The sequence below is a fragment of the Equus asinus genome, chromosome 16 (genome assembly GCF_041296235.1).
Source record: "Equus asinus isolate D_3611 breed Donkey chromosome 16, EquAss-T2T_v2, whole genome shotgun sequence".
NCBI classification, from domain to species: Eukaryota; Metazoa; Chordata; class Mammalia; order Perissodactyla; family Equidae; genus Equus; species Equus asinus.
Genome location: NC_091805.1, coordinates 14,374,223 through 14,392,012, shown reverse-complemented (window position 1 = coordinate 14,392,012; position 17,790 = coordinate 14,374,223). Strand labels below are relative to the sequence as shown.

At 39.2% G+C, this 17,790-nt stretch overlaps 1 protein-coding gene across 2 annotated transcripts in view; it reads right to left on the bottom strand.

The window, feature by feature from the left end:
* Positions 1-17,790, bottom strand: part of AK5 (adenylate kinase 5) — a 224,843-nt gene that overhangs the window by 160,380 nt on the left and 46,673 nt on the right. For both annotated transcript variants that reach the window (XM_014849624.3, XM_070486633.1), the window contains exon 6: positions 16,186-16,377. In XM_014849624.3, the coding sequence (XP_014705110.3) occupies positions 16,186-16,377 (192 nt within the window). The remainder of the gene's footprint in view (positions 1-16,185; positions 16,378-17,790) is intronic.

Genomic DNA, 17,790 nt, shown 5'->3' with positions numbered 1-17,790 from the left:
GATTTGTGGTTGACGTTTCTTCTGAAAAATGCCTTCATTGAAATAAGTAGCTGTTGGTGTTGTCTCCTCATTTAGTCATTTTGAAAAGTAATAAGTAGTTTTCAGAACTGGGTTCCACCTTTCCCATGGAACCCATCACCTTGAATGGAGATAGCTTAGACATGAGTGAGCATATGATGGAAGGGAATTCATCACAGGGCACGTGTCATCTTCCTAAAACATATTTGCCTGAGCAGTGAAGAGCTCAGCAAGTGCAAGCTATTATTCAGTCTTATTATTTAGTACATATTTTGACTAGTCTCGTTTCTAGTTGTTTTGGAGCATGGACTATGGATTACACGAATAACTACAGACATCATCTATTTCACCACCCATGTGATATGAGTACCTTATTCATATGATTTCTAATCCTCAATTAATCTTGCAGGTCAGTTAACTCCATCCCAATTTTACAGATGAGGATACTTCAGCTTAGTGAGGCTAAGAAACTTGCCAGATTCAAGCCCTGGTCTTTGTGACTTCAAAGCCAGCCTTTGGCCCACCATGCCACACTGTGCTTTGCTTAATGTCATATTTGTCATTAAGTCCCTTGCAGCATTTCCCTGGCATGGGGTTCCTTCAAATGTATTAGAAATTGAGCAAGGTTTCTGAATGACACAGGCATGAACGAATGTATGAAACTGGCAGCCCTCCCAGCGTTCTTGGTGTCTACAGAGACCATCCTCAGAGGGTTAAATGGGGGCAAAAATCAATGAAGAGAGCGAAAGCAAAATTGGAAGAAGAGAGAGAAATCAACACCAACAGCTTATAACATAGCTTCTGAAGGGCTATGGCAGCTGGTGACAGGTTTGGGAACGCTTTTTTAGGACTGTTGGCTGCATTCAATTTTCTCAGTTCATCATTTCATAGGAATTGTAGCAGCTACTTTCCTGAGATTTAAAAAAATGCCACTGGAATATAGGGATTTCTCTCTTGTCAGAAATCCAATATAATAAAAGAATCAGGACACAAAAGCAGCATATCACATGTGGTTCTTATAGTACTAATAATATTTTCAGCCAGTACAGAGGGCAACACCATCAAAATAATAATAACAAAAGCTACTCCGATTAGGGCTTTCTCTGTGCTGGGCACTTCCTTGAATGCTTTAATTACCTTTTCTGGCCCAATCCTCACAACCCACCTAGGAGACACGTATTATGAGATTCAGTTTTCAGATGTCATACCTGAGGCCCTGAGTGTTTCAGTAACTTGTACAAGGTCAAGAGCAGGCTAATGCCTAGAACTGTGATCAGTTTGCCTCTGACCTCTGAGTTTTTAATCACTGGCCCTGTTTTTCTCCTTTGATAAATGCTGCTGCTTTCACTTGTCTGGCCATGTTCATTTTTTTCTAGATTCTTCTCTGTATGTTTCCAAATCCAGGATGTGATTAGGGTGTTGGATTAAATTTATGTTCCTTTCAGTAAACATACCGAGAAGCTACCACACGCCAGGCTGTGTTCTAAGAGTTTGGGAGCTAATGGTAAAGAAATCAGTCAAAATGCTTCTCTCATGAAGTTTTTGCTTCAGTGAGATTGCACATTATTTCTGAAATCTGCATTATTTGAAGAATTCTAAATTACCTTATGAGAGTGTGGAAGAAGGAAAATAAAAATCTGATGTGCAATTTCAGACAAATTTTGAACTAGAAGACCTAACACTTAAAAGGAAGACAAAGCATGTTTATGGCAAAGTAAAGACTAGAATTCTTAAAAGATGTTGTTTTAATTGCATTAATTGCAGAGAAGATGTGAAAAAAAGTTTTCTGAGCTGAAAAGTCTTGTTTTGGCTTTATTTTTGCTCCCTCTTCTTCCATATGTTTTAAGCTTATATATATATATATCATCACATATCATATATATATATATATCATCATATAATTGACAACCCATAATATGGTCCATTCATTTAGTAAATATATTTCGAAGGCAAATTTATGGGCTCCAAGCCAGGTGCTAGAAATTTAAAATATTGAAGAGAACAGTCAAATCATAAAGAAAAAGGAGACAGTGGAAGTATAAAGACAGTAGAATTAGAGTTGAAAGACACTAGAGTCATAAAGAAGTGGAATTATAAAATAGCGTAATAATATAAATAGCGTAATAACTGACACAATAGGGATCAAGAAGGGGTGTTAGGGGCATTCATAGGTGGGGCATCTGTCCCCGACAGCCTGGTTTCCCAGAGGAAGCCATCTCAAGCACGACAGCCCAGCCAGCTCAAGGCAGAGTGGTGGAGTGGATCAGGACTACAGGAAGAGGGAAGAGCTGGGGCAGCAGCTCTCGCTGAGAACACGGTCTGTGAGCAACTACAAGTAAGAGAAGACAATTTGAGCCAATGGAAATCTCCTATGCTTCTTCTCTTCTCTTCCACTTTTAAAGCAGAGCTACCATTTCACAGAATATGGAGTAGAGTAGTACTCTTATGGAACTGCCTACCCATGCAATTTTGGGAAATTAATTCATACTGTTAATATCAAATGTCAGTGTTTTAGGAATTCAGATTGAATTAATGAATGAACAGGCAATCAGAAGCAAGCCACAGTGATCCAGCACTGCCGACAGCCAGGAGGACTCCACCAAGGCTTTCAGATCTGCTGAGACAGACAGAGTTTAGTTCGAAATTACTGCTGAATTCAGTTGTAAGGGGTCATATCATCCTTCTGTCCTTCTGTCAGAACTAATTTTTCATGAACATACGAACTCTAAAGCTTTGGTAGAAAAACTAAAAATAAACATTTTTAAGTATATATCAAGTGATGGTGATGTCTGTAGTCAGATTTTTAAGCAGAAGTTTGAGGATAGAAGAAAAATCATATCTCACACTGCACAACAATCTGGATATTTTCAGATTAAATTTTCAGGTAAGAAACAAGATTCTTTACACACACGAAAAATCCATTGTTTCTCTTTTCTTCCTTGATCCTGAATTTGACAGCAATTGTAGAAATTGTTTGAAGCAACACTCTGAGGTATTTTCTGAGAAATCTCTCACAGTTACTGACACCTTCAAATAACCTGCGAACTGGCAATGGTTAGAGGCCAGGCCATAGGGGAGAGTGTGAAGTTTTGAAAGCCTGAGTTTAAAACACTACCGAAAAGCTGCTTATCCAATCAAAACAAACGAAGTCTAATTATTAGAGCTAATTCATTCAGTGCAACTCATTAATTTACGCATTAATTTGACAAACATTTTTAAGCACTTTCTACGTATCCAGTACCATTCTGGCTGCAGAGTCCCTGATAAATTGGTTACTGGAGAGAACAGAAAGAACAGCCTTGGTCACACTACAACTTACAGACATCCAGGCTTCTTTTCTAGACACCCTTTTAAATTCAGAGTTGTTTTGTTACTTCAAATAGTAGGATCTGAAAGTGAAAAGTCAATGTCTTCATTAATATTTGAGTACTCAGTTTTAACTGGATATGTCAAAACAATTGCTTAAAAGGATATTGATGAATGAGAGTTTTTTTTTTTTTTTGGATGAGAAAGATTCACTTTGAGCTAACATCTGTTGCCAATATTCCTCTTTTTTTGCTTGAGGAAGATTGTCCCTGAGCTAACATCTGTGCCGATCTTCCTCTATTTTGTATGTGAGTTGCTGTCCAGCAGGGCTTGATGAATGGTGTAGGTCTGCGCCTGGGATTTGAACCCGTGAACCTGGGCCACCGAAGTGGAGTGCCCCAGACTCAACCACTAGGCTATGGGGCTGGCCCCTGATTAATTAGTGTATTTTGAAGCTTATTTTCTCCTTGCTCAATTAAATTCCTAAATTAGGGAGAAGGGAATCAACAAGAAATTAGAATGGTCAAGATGAAATTTCTTTTCTTTTCTGACTCCTTCGCTGGCTGCTCAGCCCTTGAGTCTGCTTTTTTTCTGTCCACCTATTCCCATTTCCAATCCTGAACTTGGTAATGACTGTGACTCCTCACTCAGTAATGTCAAATGCCTGATTACTTCTTTGAATGCATGGAGTAAGCTCTATAGGTTGTCCCAGAATGTTCTGAGTTCATTCAATCCCACAGGAGTTCCCATGGAGAAGGCAGAGGCAATTTACTGGATCTTGGAGCCCTTTATACACCCTTCTATCACAGTAATGGTCACAATAAATGCTTGAAGCCACTCATTTATTTCCTCTCTTCCCTTCTCTGCGTGGGCTCCTTCAGAGCAGGGGCATGTCTGCAAATCTGTCTGTGTCCCACCTGCTGGGTCAGGGTAACTAGGTGGAGGCACCTTCCTCGGGGCTGTGCCTGGGGAAGGGCCTTCCAGAGGATGGCTGGGTGAGAGGCAGAAGGATAGATGAGGGGAGCCACCCACAGAGGAGAAGGAAACAGACATCAGCATGTGCTGAGTCTGAAGGGTGAGGCAGGGCAGATGGAGAAGAAAGAGCAACGCTGGAGTGAGACACGGAGGGGTGAGGCAAGAGCCACGCTGTGCAGTTCAGGACTTATCTGAGAAAGGACAGAAAGCTCTTGTCCTTACCTGAAATGAGAAAATGTAGGTAAACACCTGGCACATATAAGACACTAAATAACTCTACGCCTACCTTACAGGGTTGAGTGACTGAGGAGGTAAATACTTGTAAAGCAACTGGCGCAGCACTTGATACAGACTGTTAGATCTTCTCTGTTTCTCCTAGAGGTACATTTCTCAGTCGACAACATCTGCAGCTCACATTAACACGGTATTATCAATACCTTTCCTGCCTGTTTTGGGGGTAGGTGACTTTGCTTGGATACAAGTCTGGCTCAATTACTCGTTATTAACTGAGTGGACTCGGTGAGACAGAATCTATTTCAAACCTCAGCTCCCTCATTTACCGGCTCTGGCATTGCAGTGCGTTCCTCAACCTCTCTGAGTCTGTTTCCTTCATTAAATTTTAAGGACTGTTGTGAGAATTAGATATAAAGTGAATAAAGATCCTGGAATATTGAAAGTACTTACTGAGAGGTAGCTATTCTTATTAAGCACGGACATTTTCTATTTTAACCACTGTGGACAGAATTACTTGCAAATGTATTTTCCCATATGCTTTTAAACAGAGAAAAGTGAATTATTTATTTATTTTTTTTACCTTGTAGTGGTTTTTGCAGGCTGGCTTGCTCAACATTTGTTCTAACTCCTTTTTCCCCTGCTTTCCTCTAAATCAGAGGCTGGGAAGCTAAATAATTCATTTCCCAGCCTCCCTTGAAGGCAGAGGAAAACATGCGACCCAGTTCTGACTTAAGTGGAAGTCAGTGAGGGATGGAGGGGAGGTTTATGGGAAAGCTCTTGCTTTCTGAATGGAGGGTAATAGATGTTGCTGCCAGCCCTTTGCCCTAACCCTTTTGTCCCATTTGGAATGTGGATATGATGACTAGAGCAGAAGCAGCCATTTCATTACAATGAGGAAACACATTAAAGAGGGTGGAACAGAAAGCAAAAGGAAAACGAGTCCTTGATGACACCATTAAGTCACTGTACTAACCCTGGGTCATCCATCTCTGTACTTATTTTCACATGAGTCAAATAAATGGTTCGTTTAGGCCATAGCTATTCACCTGTTCTGCTACTTGTAATCAAACACATGCCTAACAGATACAAACCTTTTATTTTTGAAGATAACTGATTACTATGCAACGCATTAATGGAACCAGGTCCTCATAGCTATAAGATGCGTAGGGCTGTCTGCCATGAAAATATATGGTTCCAGACATATCTATAATTTTTTATTTAACTTATTCACTCTGAATTATTTTGAAACAATTATTTGTAGCAAGAATAATTGGTGATTCACCTGACTCTTCTGTGTCTGTGCTTGGATTTTAATGTCATTTTACAGTGCTTTAGCTAGTCACAGTCCTTGATACATTACTTTTCTTTTCCTCTTCTCTTTCCTTTCAACCCGGCCACGAATGCTATCCAAATGGGAAATCAAAATGGTTAAGTTGGCAAAATTTATGTTACATCCCATATGCAGGTGACGTATGAGTGCTTCTTCCTCAAGCACTTTTTCAGTTACTCCCACGTTTGCAGTCGGTTCCAGATGGTTGTCGATCTGGCCCCATGGAGAAGTAAAACCTTGTGTCACACTCGGTCACCACCCCAGCTTAGGCCTTTATCAAATCCCTTCCAGATGCTGCCTCCATTCAGTGTTTTTACACACAGCTACCAGCTTATATTTCTGGTTATGTCATTCCCCTGCTCAGAGCCTGCAAAGCTCACCCCTGCCCTCAGAACTCTTTTCCTCAGCTCAGCACTTCGGTGCCTTCCTCAGTTTGATCCCCGCACATCTGTCCTTCCTCCTTTCCAATTCTCACTACTCCATTACCCACCCTACACGACCTGCGTCTGCTCACGTCTGCTTCTAATGCCCTTCCTTTCCATTTCTGGGGTCCAACTCTGACCCACCCCTTAAGAAATGTTTCTAATCAAGCCTTCCCTACTCTTTCCAGGAGGAAGTCATTCCCCTAACCCTGACTCCTCCTGGCCTATGATACCACTGTGTGTGGCACTTACCCTTCCTGTCCTGTATTCCAGCTATCTGTGTTGACATCACTGTCTGCACACAAACTCCACATCCTCTCTATATTGCCCACAGTGCCTGACATGGGCCCTTGCACATGATACTGTCTTCCACACAATAGGCCCTCAATAAAATGGTTTGAAGGGAAGACACTGAAAGGACCACCATCACGGGGAAGATGAACCATAGACTCCGAGTAGAGAAGGCGGGGCTTTGCCTGCAGCAGCACTGCAGCCGTGGTTTTACATCTGATTGTAGAACCGAGCAACGTAAGAAGATGATGGATATTAGAGATGCACGAAAATACAAGGCCCAACGTTTGGCCATTGGTGGTAAAATTTCCTCCTTGTAATGTGTGCTCAGATTAACCAATTTTATGAATTATCTTAACAGCTTTACATCTGTTATCTAGTAAAATTATTTTTTAAAAACCTCTCAATGTATTGCCCAACAGAATTAATTTTCTCATTTATTCTGTCCTGAGAAACAGAAGTGAAGAGATGACAGCTGAATAGACGGGCTTAGCAAACAGTGAAAAGCAGGAATGGGCGTTCTCTTCAAGATCCACAGTGCGTAAGTGTTAGGTTTTAATGAAGGGAAAACACGGCTATCACAAGTGCCGCCTCTGGGGTCGACGTCCTGGGTCAGGCAGAGGCTCCACTGCTCTGGTGGGATCCTGGCCTGCTACACTTTCATGTGTTTCAATTTTCTCATTTACAAAATGGAGATGATAGTAATATCTGCCTCGTGGATGTCAGGTGATGATTAACGACCAACCACATGTGAAGCCCTTTGAACAGTACCAAGCACATATTAAGCACCCAGAAATCGTTAGCTATTGTTTTTTAAGATACCATGTAATCATAATATTTTCTTGTATTTTTCTGACTGGAAAGCTTTACATGCCTGTCCTTTTTCTTTTCTTTTGTTTTCTTCTTCTTTTCTTTTTTGTCAATTAATTTAACTATAGTGCCATCTCTCTTTGAAGATATTGATCAATTCCAATTAGTTTAGTCTCAAACATGAAAAAAAATTAGTCCAAGGACTTTACCAAAAATATTATTTTCTTATTAATGTTCCCAGTAAGTCTCAGTATAACACATTAAAGTAAATTAAGACTTAAGTCTGAAAGTGTGGAATGTTCATTGGCACTATTGTCAAAATTATTGTTCTGATCACAGAGCGTCTCCCGGAGAAGTGACCAGCTGAAAAGATACGTGCGTCTATACATTTTCCTGTCAGGAAGTGTAGGGTTGAAACGAGAGTTTATAGGAAGGTGTTAGTATGACATGACCAACAATCTACTAATCTGTTTTATTTTACTTTAAAAAAGTTATAGATAAAGACAAGCGGTTGTGAAAGCCAGTCCCATAGAAAGAGTACAGGCCTCAACTAAAATATTCTTAGACAGACGTGTCAGTACCCTGCTTGGAACTGGGATTTTCTTAATGTGACTCTTCCAAATGGGTTCACTTGAATGTGATCTTGATTTTATCCACATCATTTATTTCATGGTTATCACAGGAGGACCCTAGTTTATAGTCAACATGATTAAAGATCCAGGCATGGGGCTTTCTGGATTCTATTTTATGGGTGTCTGTAACAATAAAACCAAAGAAAAATATTTTACATCCTTTTGAGGAAGGAAGCCTGTTCATTCCTTAAGTTCCTCCTCACGTTTCCTCTCAACACCTGTAAGAAACAATGAGAAGAGTGCATTTGCTGGTGTGAGCATTCTCATCATCAGGCGCTGACAATAGGTCTGCCATTTAATGGGCACCGATTTCCCACCTTGAAAGGAGATGCAGCCACTGAGTCGCTGGGCTGCTCTCTGTCTGCGGAGTGTGAAAAAGTGAGCGAGCTTTGGGTCTGGAAAAGTTGTGAGTCAGGGTGCTTTCTTGTTATGGAAACAGAACACTCGAATGAGCTATAAATACGTTATCTATTTGTTCTCCCTGCTGTTTTGATGCTGTTTAGGAATCCGCATAATTTGCCCGCAGAACTGTGGATGTTACTTTGCTATATGTGGGTGGCCACTTTGTGAGCAAATGGCTTTATCTCTCATTGCTTTTATTTTCCTTTCTATACAAAAGATCAGAAAATGAAACTGGTATCATAGTATTTCAGTTGTTGGAGTCCACAATAAAGACAGTTTATGAAAGTAATCAGATTCATTTTTCAATTTAATTCTGGATATTTTTAAACCAGGATTAAAAGATCTACATTAATAGGTAAATTAAATGGGTACCACTGACTAATCCGCAGAGATGTCACCCTCCTAAAGGCAGCGACTGTACTTTTTCTAGGGCAGCCCCGTCATTCCAGCTCTGCACACAGTAAGATCTGACAAATGATCATCACCCACACAGTGTGATTCCTTATAAGCTGCTCTTTATTCAAGTCAAAAATGCTATTTCTCATGTTTCTTCTGGGCTCATCATGTTGAGATTCTCTCAGTATCAGGTTTCACACCAGAAGGTACTATCTACCTAACTTAAAAATACTTTGAACTTAAAACAATCCAGAGGGCCATATATCCAGGTACACATATACACCATTGTCACCCAAGTAAATATCTTCCAGAACACCTCCCCAGCCTTTCCTGTTTACTAACTTTTGAAAACCCCTTCTTGACTATTTTCTGTCTTAGTGACCAATCCACCAAATAAGAATCACTGGGGGATTTGGGTTACATGACAACGGATGTTTAAACAGGATATAATAAGTGATGATACTGAATAGAAATACAGCTTCACTATGTCACATATTACAAATTCATCAACCTCAAGTATTGAGAAGCAATAACAGAAATTTCCTCCTAGTAATTTTAGGAGAATGGGTTTGTTTGGGTAAATGGGTTACCATTTATTTTCATTGCCTTTCCTATGTTTGGGTGGGCTGCTGAATCTGCTGAGGATTTGTGCTGTTTGATTTCTTTCCCACCACCCCATGCAGCAATGCTAGTGCAGATGGCGATGATTAACCAATGGCTGTGCACTGGGAATTTAGGGATAAAGGTACTTACACTTTGAACGTCAGTGTTGATTCCTTTGAAACTTGAAGTCAATTAACAAATAATTATTCAGCAGTTCTGTCTAAATTAACTTTTACAATTCCTGTTTATTTTTCCTTTGGCAAAGAGAGTCTGGTGGGATGGGAATTACATGGCTTCAGTGGTAAATTTGAAATACATAATGGAGGTATTCTTAAATTTGAAGGAAGTGATATGTGGGAAATTAAGCAAATGTAGTGCAAATGGGATTGTCTGGGGGATCAGGACACTGTCTGGTGAAGGAACAAGAGGGTGGGTTTGTTCTCTATGCCAGTGGTTCCCCAGCACCGATGCCAGTTTGTCCTGAAGTGTTCCCGTATCCACAGCAAAATGAGAAAAATAAGGCAAATGTTGGGGGTTTTTCTTAAAGCCAAACAGATTTGTTTAGAGACTTCACTTGTAACTATGTCACTCCCAATTCTTTTGTGCTAAAAATATCCGTTTCAGGCAATGGCAATAATAGATGTTTTTTCTAATGCCTTCCTTTAGTAAAATAAAAAAAGCCAACTTGGGAAATACAAATTAAAACAACAATGAGACCACCACACACCTATTAGAATGGCCCAAATCCGGAACACTGACAACACCAAATGCAAATGCCAGCGAGGCTGTGGAACAACAGGAAAGCTCATTGATAGCTGGTGGGAACGCAAAGTGGTACAGCCAGTTTGGAACACAGTCTGGTGGTTCCCTACAAAACTAAGCATACTCCTACCACATGATCCAGCAATCACACTTCTTGGTATGTATCAAAATGAACTGAAAACTTATGTCCACACAAAAACCTGCACATGGATATCTATGGCAGCTTTATTTGGAATTGCCAAAACCTGGATGCAACTGACGTCCTTCAGTAGATGAATGGATAAACAAACTGTGGCACATCCAGACAATGGACTATTAGCGCTAAAAAGAAATGCACTATCAAGACATGAAAAGACACGGAGGAACCCTAAATGCATATTATGAAGTGAAAGAAGTCAGTCTGAAAAGACTACATACTATATGACATTCTGGAAAAGGCAAAACTATGGAGATAGTAAAAAGATCAGTGGTTGCCAGGAGCCAGTGTGGGGGGATGGGGAGAGGGAGGGAGAAAATGAATAGACAGAGCACAGAGGTATTTTAGGGCAGTGAAAGTACTTTGTATGATATTATAATGATGGATACATGTCATTATACATTTGTCCAAACCCATAGAATATACAACACCAAGAGTGAACCCCAAGTAAACTATGTACTCTGGGTGATTATGTTGTGCCCACATAGGTTAATCAATTCTAACAAATGTATCACTCTGGTGGGGGATGTTTATAATAGGGAAGTCTAGTGAGTATTTGGGAAATCTCTGTATCTTCTTTGCAATTTTGCTGTGAACCTAAAACTGCTCTAAAAAAATAAAGTTAATATGGCCCAGTTATCCCACTACTGAGTATTTATCCAAAGAACTTGAAGTCAACAATTCAAAGAGACTTATGTACCCCTATGTTCATTGCAGCATTATTCACAATAGCCAAGACGTGGCAGCAACACAAGTGCTGACTGATGAATGGATAAAGAAGATGTGGTGTATGTAGACAACGGAATACTACCCAGCCATAAAAAAGTCAAATCATGCCATTTGCAACAACGTGGATGGACCTTGAGGATATTATGCTAAGTGAAATAAGCCAGAGAAAGACAAACACCATATGATTTCATCCATAGGTTGAAGATAAACAAATACATAGATAAGAAGAATAGATTAGTGGTTACCAAAGGGGAAGGCAGTTGGGGGGGGTGGGCATAAGGGATTAAGGGGCACATATATATAAAGTGACTGACAAATAATAGGGTACAACTGAAATTTCACAATGTTATAAACTATTATGATCTCAATAAAATATAAAAATAAAGTACGCCTTAAAAAGCCAACATCATCTTAGCCACATTAAACTTTTTTTTTCCCTTGATCTATTAAGTACCAAAATTAGGGAATCACTGGTCTATGTGGCCTTGTTACACACCAAGCTGATTTATAATTAGTTCTTTGCCCACTTTGCCAGGAAAATTAGTGTTGGCGAACAAGAAATAATCCTGATTTTAACATTTTTCAGCTTATGCCTTTCCTGGCTGAAAAGATCTAGCTGGTAAATCTGGGTATTACTTATCAGGCCCCCCTGTTCACACATTCTACGACTACAGCTCACCTCTCCTTGTAAGATATGCTTCTCTTGTTTCCTCCTACAAAAAATCCAGAAGAAAAGTGACCATTCGCTTACTTCACAGTCTAAAGCTAAGTGTGGACCGCCGCTGATTATCACCCATATTAAGAGCATTTGTTCAACGCGCATGGGTGTGCAACCACTTACCTGGCAAGTTGCACTTTTCCGGCTGAATAGAATACCCAACGGCACAATGCATTTTGTAAAACAGTAACATAAACATTACATCTTACTCTATTAATTTTCAAGCATTTTAAAAGATCCCTTTCCTAAAAAAATGAACAAAACTGCAGATATTTTTTAAAGAGTTCATCAAACTTACAGACTTGACCTGTCTTAACTAAAGGTATTTCTTAAAAAAGTTTCATCCAACTTGGTGAAGATGATTAAAACAAAGACTACTTTTTCTTTAAAGCTCTTACAACAAAGATAATAAATGATCACTAAACATACTATTATTGAGGCTTTTAAAAAATCTATAAAAGGGAAAAAATTGTTTATGAGTTATAGTTTCATCAAGTCCAAGTGCTCCAAAACGTCATGAGACACGGCTCACTCAGACTAAATAAGCAACTTTTCTAGTTCCAGTAATGCTCAGACTTTGGCAACTCACAGTATCCTAATCTTTAATTAGAACTCACAGTATGAATCTTTAAAATGATGAGCAATTACATCCAACCTTACGATAAGTTCAAAAACAACATATAAACTCCCAGAGAGGATTCTGTGAAGACCCTAATATACTAGCCCTGTGATTTCCTATCATTTAATTCATACTTGCACAGATGGCTGTGTACAGATAAGTAAAATAAAACAAAAAAACAGAGAGGTCCATGTAATGGGGCCATGTCAAGAAGACACAGTATTCAGGCAACAGCACGTTTCCCTGGCTATTTTGATTAGGTTTTCTCTTCAGTCACACTGAGTTTGTTCTTTACTCAAATCTGCCAACAGATACAGTCAATGATGAAGGAAAAAAGAAAACAGAACGGGTCAACATCTGTTACAATGCAACTGCACTATTCAGACACAGCTATTATATAGCTTGATTACATGGATGATAGAGAAGTTAAAGAAAACACTGGGACAATTTTATAACTTATTGACAGACACTTCTACTTTTTACTTTTTTGGTGAAGAAGATTGGCCCTGGGCTAACATCTGTGCCAATCTTCCTCTATTTTTTGTATGTGGGTTGCCACCACAGCATGGCTTGGTGAGCGGTGTGTAGGTCCATGCCTGGGATCTAAACCTGCGAACTGTGGGCCACCGAAGTGGACCATGTGAACTTAACCATGCTGGCCCTAACAGGCACTTTTAAAGGAAAAAGAAATGAATTCAGCATGAAGTTTTTAAAACCTAAATTCTTCATTTTGGATTTATTCAATAATCTATCTATGGTAGAAAAGGCAACAGAGTAGCCTCAGAGCCCAGAATAGTTAGTGGTAATTCTAAGTTCCAAAAGATGGGCATTAGAAGGGAAAGAAGAGGGAAGAAGAAATACAGAAATTATAAAATACTATCAATCACTTAAATTGCCTTTACAACATTCCAGGCCCCATTCTAAGCTCTTGACATCCATTTACTCCTCACAATTACACTGAGGTAGGATCGAGGGTTATACACTTTACAGGTCAAACATCCAAGACACAGAGAAGATAAGTAACCTGTAGGAGGTCAAGCAGGTGGTAGGTGGTGCAGGTGGAATCTGAGCCAGGCAGCGTGGCTTCATGGCACATCTAAAACACTGCCTCTGCATTGCCATCGTCTGCCACGTTATACACATTCTCTCATTTCACCCGTACAACAACATTATGCAGTAGCTAATATCATCTCCAATTTACACACGGAGACCAAGTCCTAGAGCATCATGAATTTATTAAATTGGAGCTGAGATTTCAGGTGAGAGGTTTTGGACTCCAAAGCCCCCTAGGGAAGAGCAGCACCAAGATGAAGTTTCTCAGCTGGGCTGAAGAGGGATGGGGCCTCTGCGATCTGTAAGAACCTCGCACCAAGATAAATGATTAATCCTACCCTCAGGCGGGGAGATAGTGTTCTATTCAAAATGGGGAGTTCCATCCCCTAACCCAGTGCAGGATCCACTTCCAATCCCTAACCCAGTTCAGGGAACACAATGTACATTCTCCTTTGCAACAGTTATCACACTTAACAACCCATTGTTTAATATCTCTTTCCCCATAGGCTGCAAGCTCTGATTAGCGGGTGCATGGCCCTGTTCTAGGTGCTTGGAATACGTCAGTGAAAAAAACAAAGATCCTTACCTTTGGCTTATTCAGCTTTGTACCCCTAGCACCTAGCAGAGTGTATGGCACCCATTGGTCCTCAATAAATATTCAGTGAATGAATAAACGAATAAATTAGGAGAGACAGGTAGAAGCAGAAGAAATAACTACAGAGAAAAGGAAATATGCGTTTGATCTATTAACCCCCAGATTTCTATTAAAATTTTAATATGCTTATGATTAATAAGGATAACCATTTTTATTATTTAAGTCATCCTTACAAGCAGAAATGCTACCAAATATATTTTAATTACAAACATGAACTGTGATCCAGGTTCTGAAAGAAGGACACATGGTTCAGGACGTGGTACCTGCTCCTTTGTCAAACTAAATTTTCTAATTATATTCCCCAAGCTTAGCCTGTGTTTGTGTTCACCACTTTTCAAAAGGTGATTTTCCAAGGCAAGCCATCTCCCAGTAATTAGAGGCGTTTATCTTAAAGCTCATTTGGTTTTAGCCGTGAGGTTACAGGCTGTCATCCACATTGTTATTGACTCCCTCAATTAGAGGCAAAGGCATTTCACCTCCATGCAAAATATTAGTAAATTAACAATCTCCACTCTGCATTCATCTGGGAAATCAGCCCTGCTTGTGATGACGAACGTGACAAGCAGGGAGTAATCAGAGACACTCCAGGAACACCTTTAAGCCTTGCAAACACCAATTAAAACTCTGGCTCTGCACCTTGCAGTTGGGGGTTGGTCTGTAGGGTAAATTTCTTTTTTCATGACACAATGCAGAAGTCAGCATTGGTAATTTGCAAGAGAAATAAGCAACAACCTTAACAAAAAATAGCCACAGAAACATCTACCCCGATTTTCTTGAATCCTTCTTATTGCTCAATGTCTCTTTTAGACCATAAAATAAACTCTGGAATTGTGAACAATTTTCAGATCAGATTTACAACTCTCTGACAAGACAATTACAATAGCAAATCCTAATAAATATTTCTTTACAGTGCTAAAGAGACTGCAAAGAGATTATTATTCAAATGTCGTGACGGTTTCTTTCAGATCTAAGGGCATCTTAGTCTAATGAAGGGATTTTTAACCCTGGAATTGGTAGGTCACAGGAGCTCTGTAGATGGGCTTCAGTAGATTTACCCAAAATTTGTGAAAAATGTCTTATGTGCATTTTATTGGGATGGGTGTGCATCACTTTTATCAGATTTTCTATGGGGGCCTGTAACCCCACTAGACAAGACTCTCTAGTCTGGTGAGAAGGGCCCAAGGACTGAGAGGAGGGCTCTGCCAAGGTCTGCCACCACCCAGCTGTCACGGAGCTGCTCCGGTTTGAGTGTCTTCTTCCATAAAACGCTTTCTTTAGATGGCCAATGATCCTCTTTGTCTCCTCTATGTTTTAACACTCGAATCTCCGATGTTATGGGGATCATAAATTTAGCTGAATCTTCACCTCTAATGTCTTCTATTCTGACAACTGTATTAACTAATCATTCAGCCTCATCCTTCACTGGTACTTTGAGCATCATTAGCCATAAAGTAAACCAAACATTTATGAAAGCACTAATATTTGCATTGTACCAATGGAGCAGAAAGATCAACACCTTCCATTTAGAGACACTATCACTTCTTTATGTCACGTCAAACCCTGAGAAAACTTTTTTGTGCTGTCAGAATCTCATTTCTTTACGTGACACATTATGATAAACAAAGCCTAACTCACAGTTTAAGTCCAACATAACACTATGTCAACTGTGTGTTTTTAAGTTATCAATTTTATTACGTTTCCAAAGACAGAAGAGTTGAGAAATTGGGCAAGTGTTGCTTAAAAATATCCAAATAATTATTTCAAAATCCTATTTTTATTTGGGGGCTATGGAATTCTAGGCAAGGTTAAAATGGATCATCTTTTATAAAATCAATTAAACTAAAGTGAAAATATTTTTATCATTACAGCTTAATAAAAGCAAATCAGGTCAAAATTATTGATTTTTTCATTGGATCTGCACCCAAAAAAAAGCCACTTTTTCAAAGAAAGAAGATTTCTAAGTGAGAACATGAGCTAATTAGAAATCTGAAAGATCATTCTTGTACTAGACATGGAAAAGTGGAGCTAACTTACTGTCATGATGAGTCCCTTTTCCTGGAAGTATTTAACCAGAGGAGTAGCGTTCTGCTTGAAGTTCATTAATCTCCTTTGGGTAGCTTTCAGATTGTCATCAGGCCGCCCCTGTTGCTCTGCACGCTTCTGTAATCTTTCTCTGAGCCTCTGATTGGCACAAGCCAGGAACACCACCAAGTCAGGAGTACAGATCTGTGGAGAGCATCAAACCAGCAGATAGGCATTCAGCATAGCAACCAATGCAAGTGTGGGCAGTGGCATTCATCTCTTTTGGTTCTGTTGAGATTGCCATAACTTTGGTCCTCATAGTTTTTGCCAGCTTCTTTACAGGGCTATCACTGTGCACAAGGACAGGAGAAGCCACTGCCATGATAGCCCATGTAAATAGCATACCCCAACCCACACAGCCGTATGCAGTGGCGTAAGTGCTTAAAAGCATGGATTTCAGAATCAGACTGTCCTGAGTTTGAATTTAGACTCTGCCACCTACTAATCGTTTGTCCTTGGGCAAACAGTTCAATTTCTCTGATCCTCTGTTTTCTCAGTTGTAAAATAGGGAGAAAACCCTCCCATCTCAGTAGTTTAGTATTTCCCAATTTTTAAAAAACTTCTAAACAGCTTTAGAGAAGCCTTAACAATTTAAAAAATCACTTTGTAATTTTTATGTGGTACATGATAAAGAGGTTATCTGAAGTTAAAATTTTTATTTTATCAAATATTATATTGTAAAATTCATATTTAATAAAATCTTTAGCAATATTCAGTCTGACCCAATATAACAAATGACATTCTTTTAAATTTACTTTAAATAAATTACATAAGGAAGAAGACAATACTTGACAAATAAATTAGAATGACATACTGTGCTTGGGTTGGTCATAATGTATATTAAAATATGGAAAAAATCTCAACTACTAGCTCAGTATCCATTGCAGATAAAAACTTGTTGCATTTTGAAATTTTTGCGTTTTAAACTTAAACAAAATTAAATGCTTTCCTTTGACACATTTTATGTTTTCTTTCAGACTGCAGGTAAGTGCTTCTCTCTATACAACACAGTGAGGTCACGGATAGACTCAAATATGAAATCACTATATCTTGTCTTTTACTATCGGCTTTTGACATCCTAGAGACAGCTGGAAATTCATGTAAGATTTTTTTACACTTGATTTATTTATTTAACTTTTAAATTAAAGACTTTTGAAGAGCAGTTTTAGATTTACAGAAACTTGAGTTGAATATCTAAGATTTTTGATCCAGGAATGCAACTTTGTTCATAAAAAGAACTTTGAAGTCAATCTGCAAAGTTATTTAATTTTATAATGAACTTACTGTCTTTCCTTGGTATAAGTTAAATAAAATATAACTGGGAATAAAAAAAATTAAAACGTAGAACAGGTGAGCTGACCACCACGGCAGCTGGGGATAACCAGCTGCTTGCTCCACAGAGCGCCCACAGCCACAGCACGCCTCTCTGATTCCTAGTAACCCCCACGTTACACACGTCCACTCCTTATGGCCTCATGTTCTCCAATAGTGCTCTGTCTTAAAGGAAAAAAACATTTAAATTATTTAATTTTTCCCCCAAATTTTAAAATAGAAGCA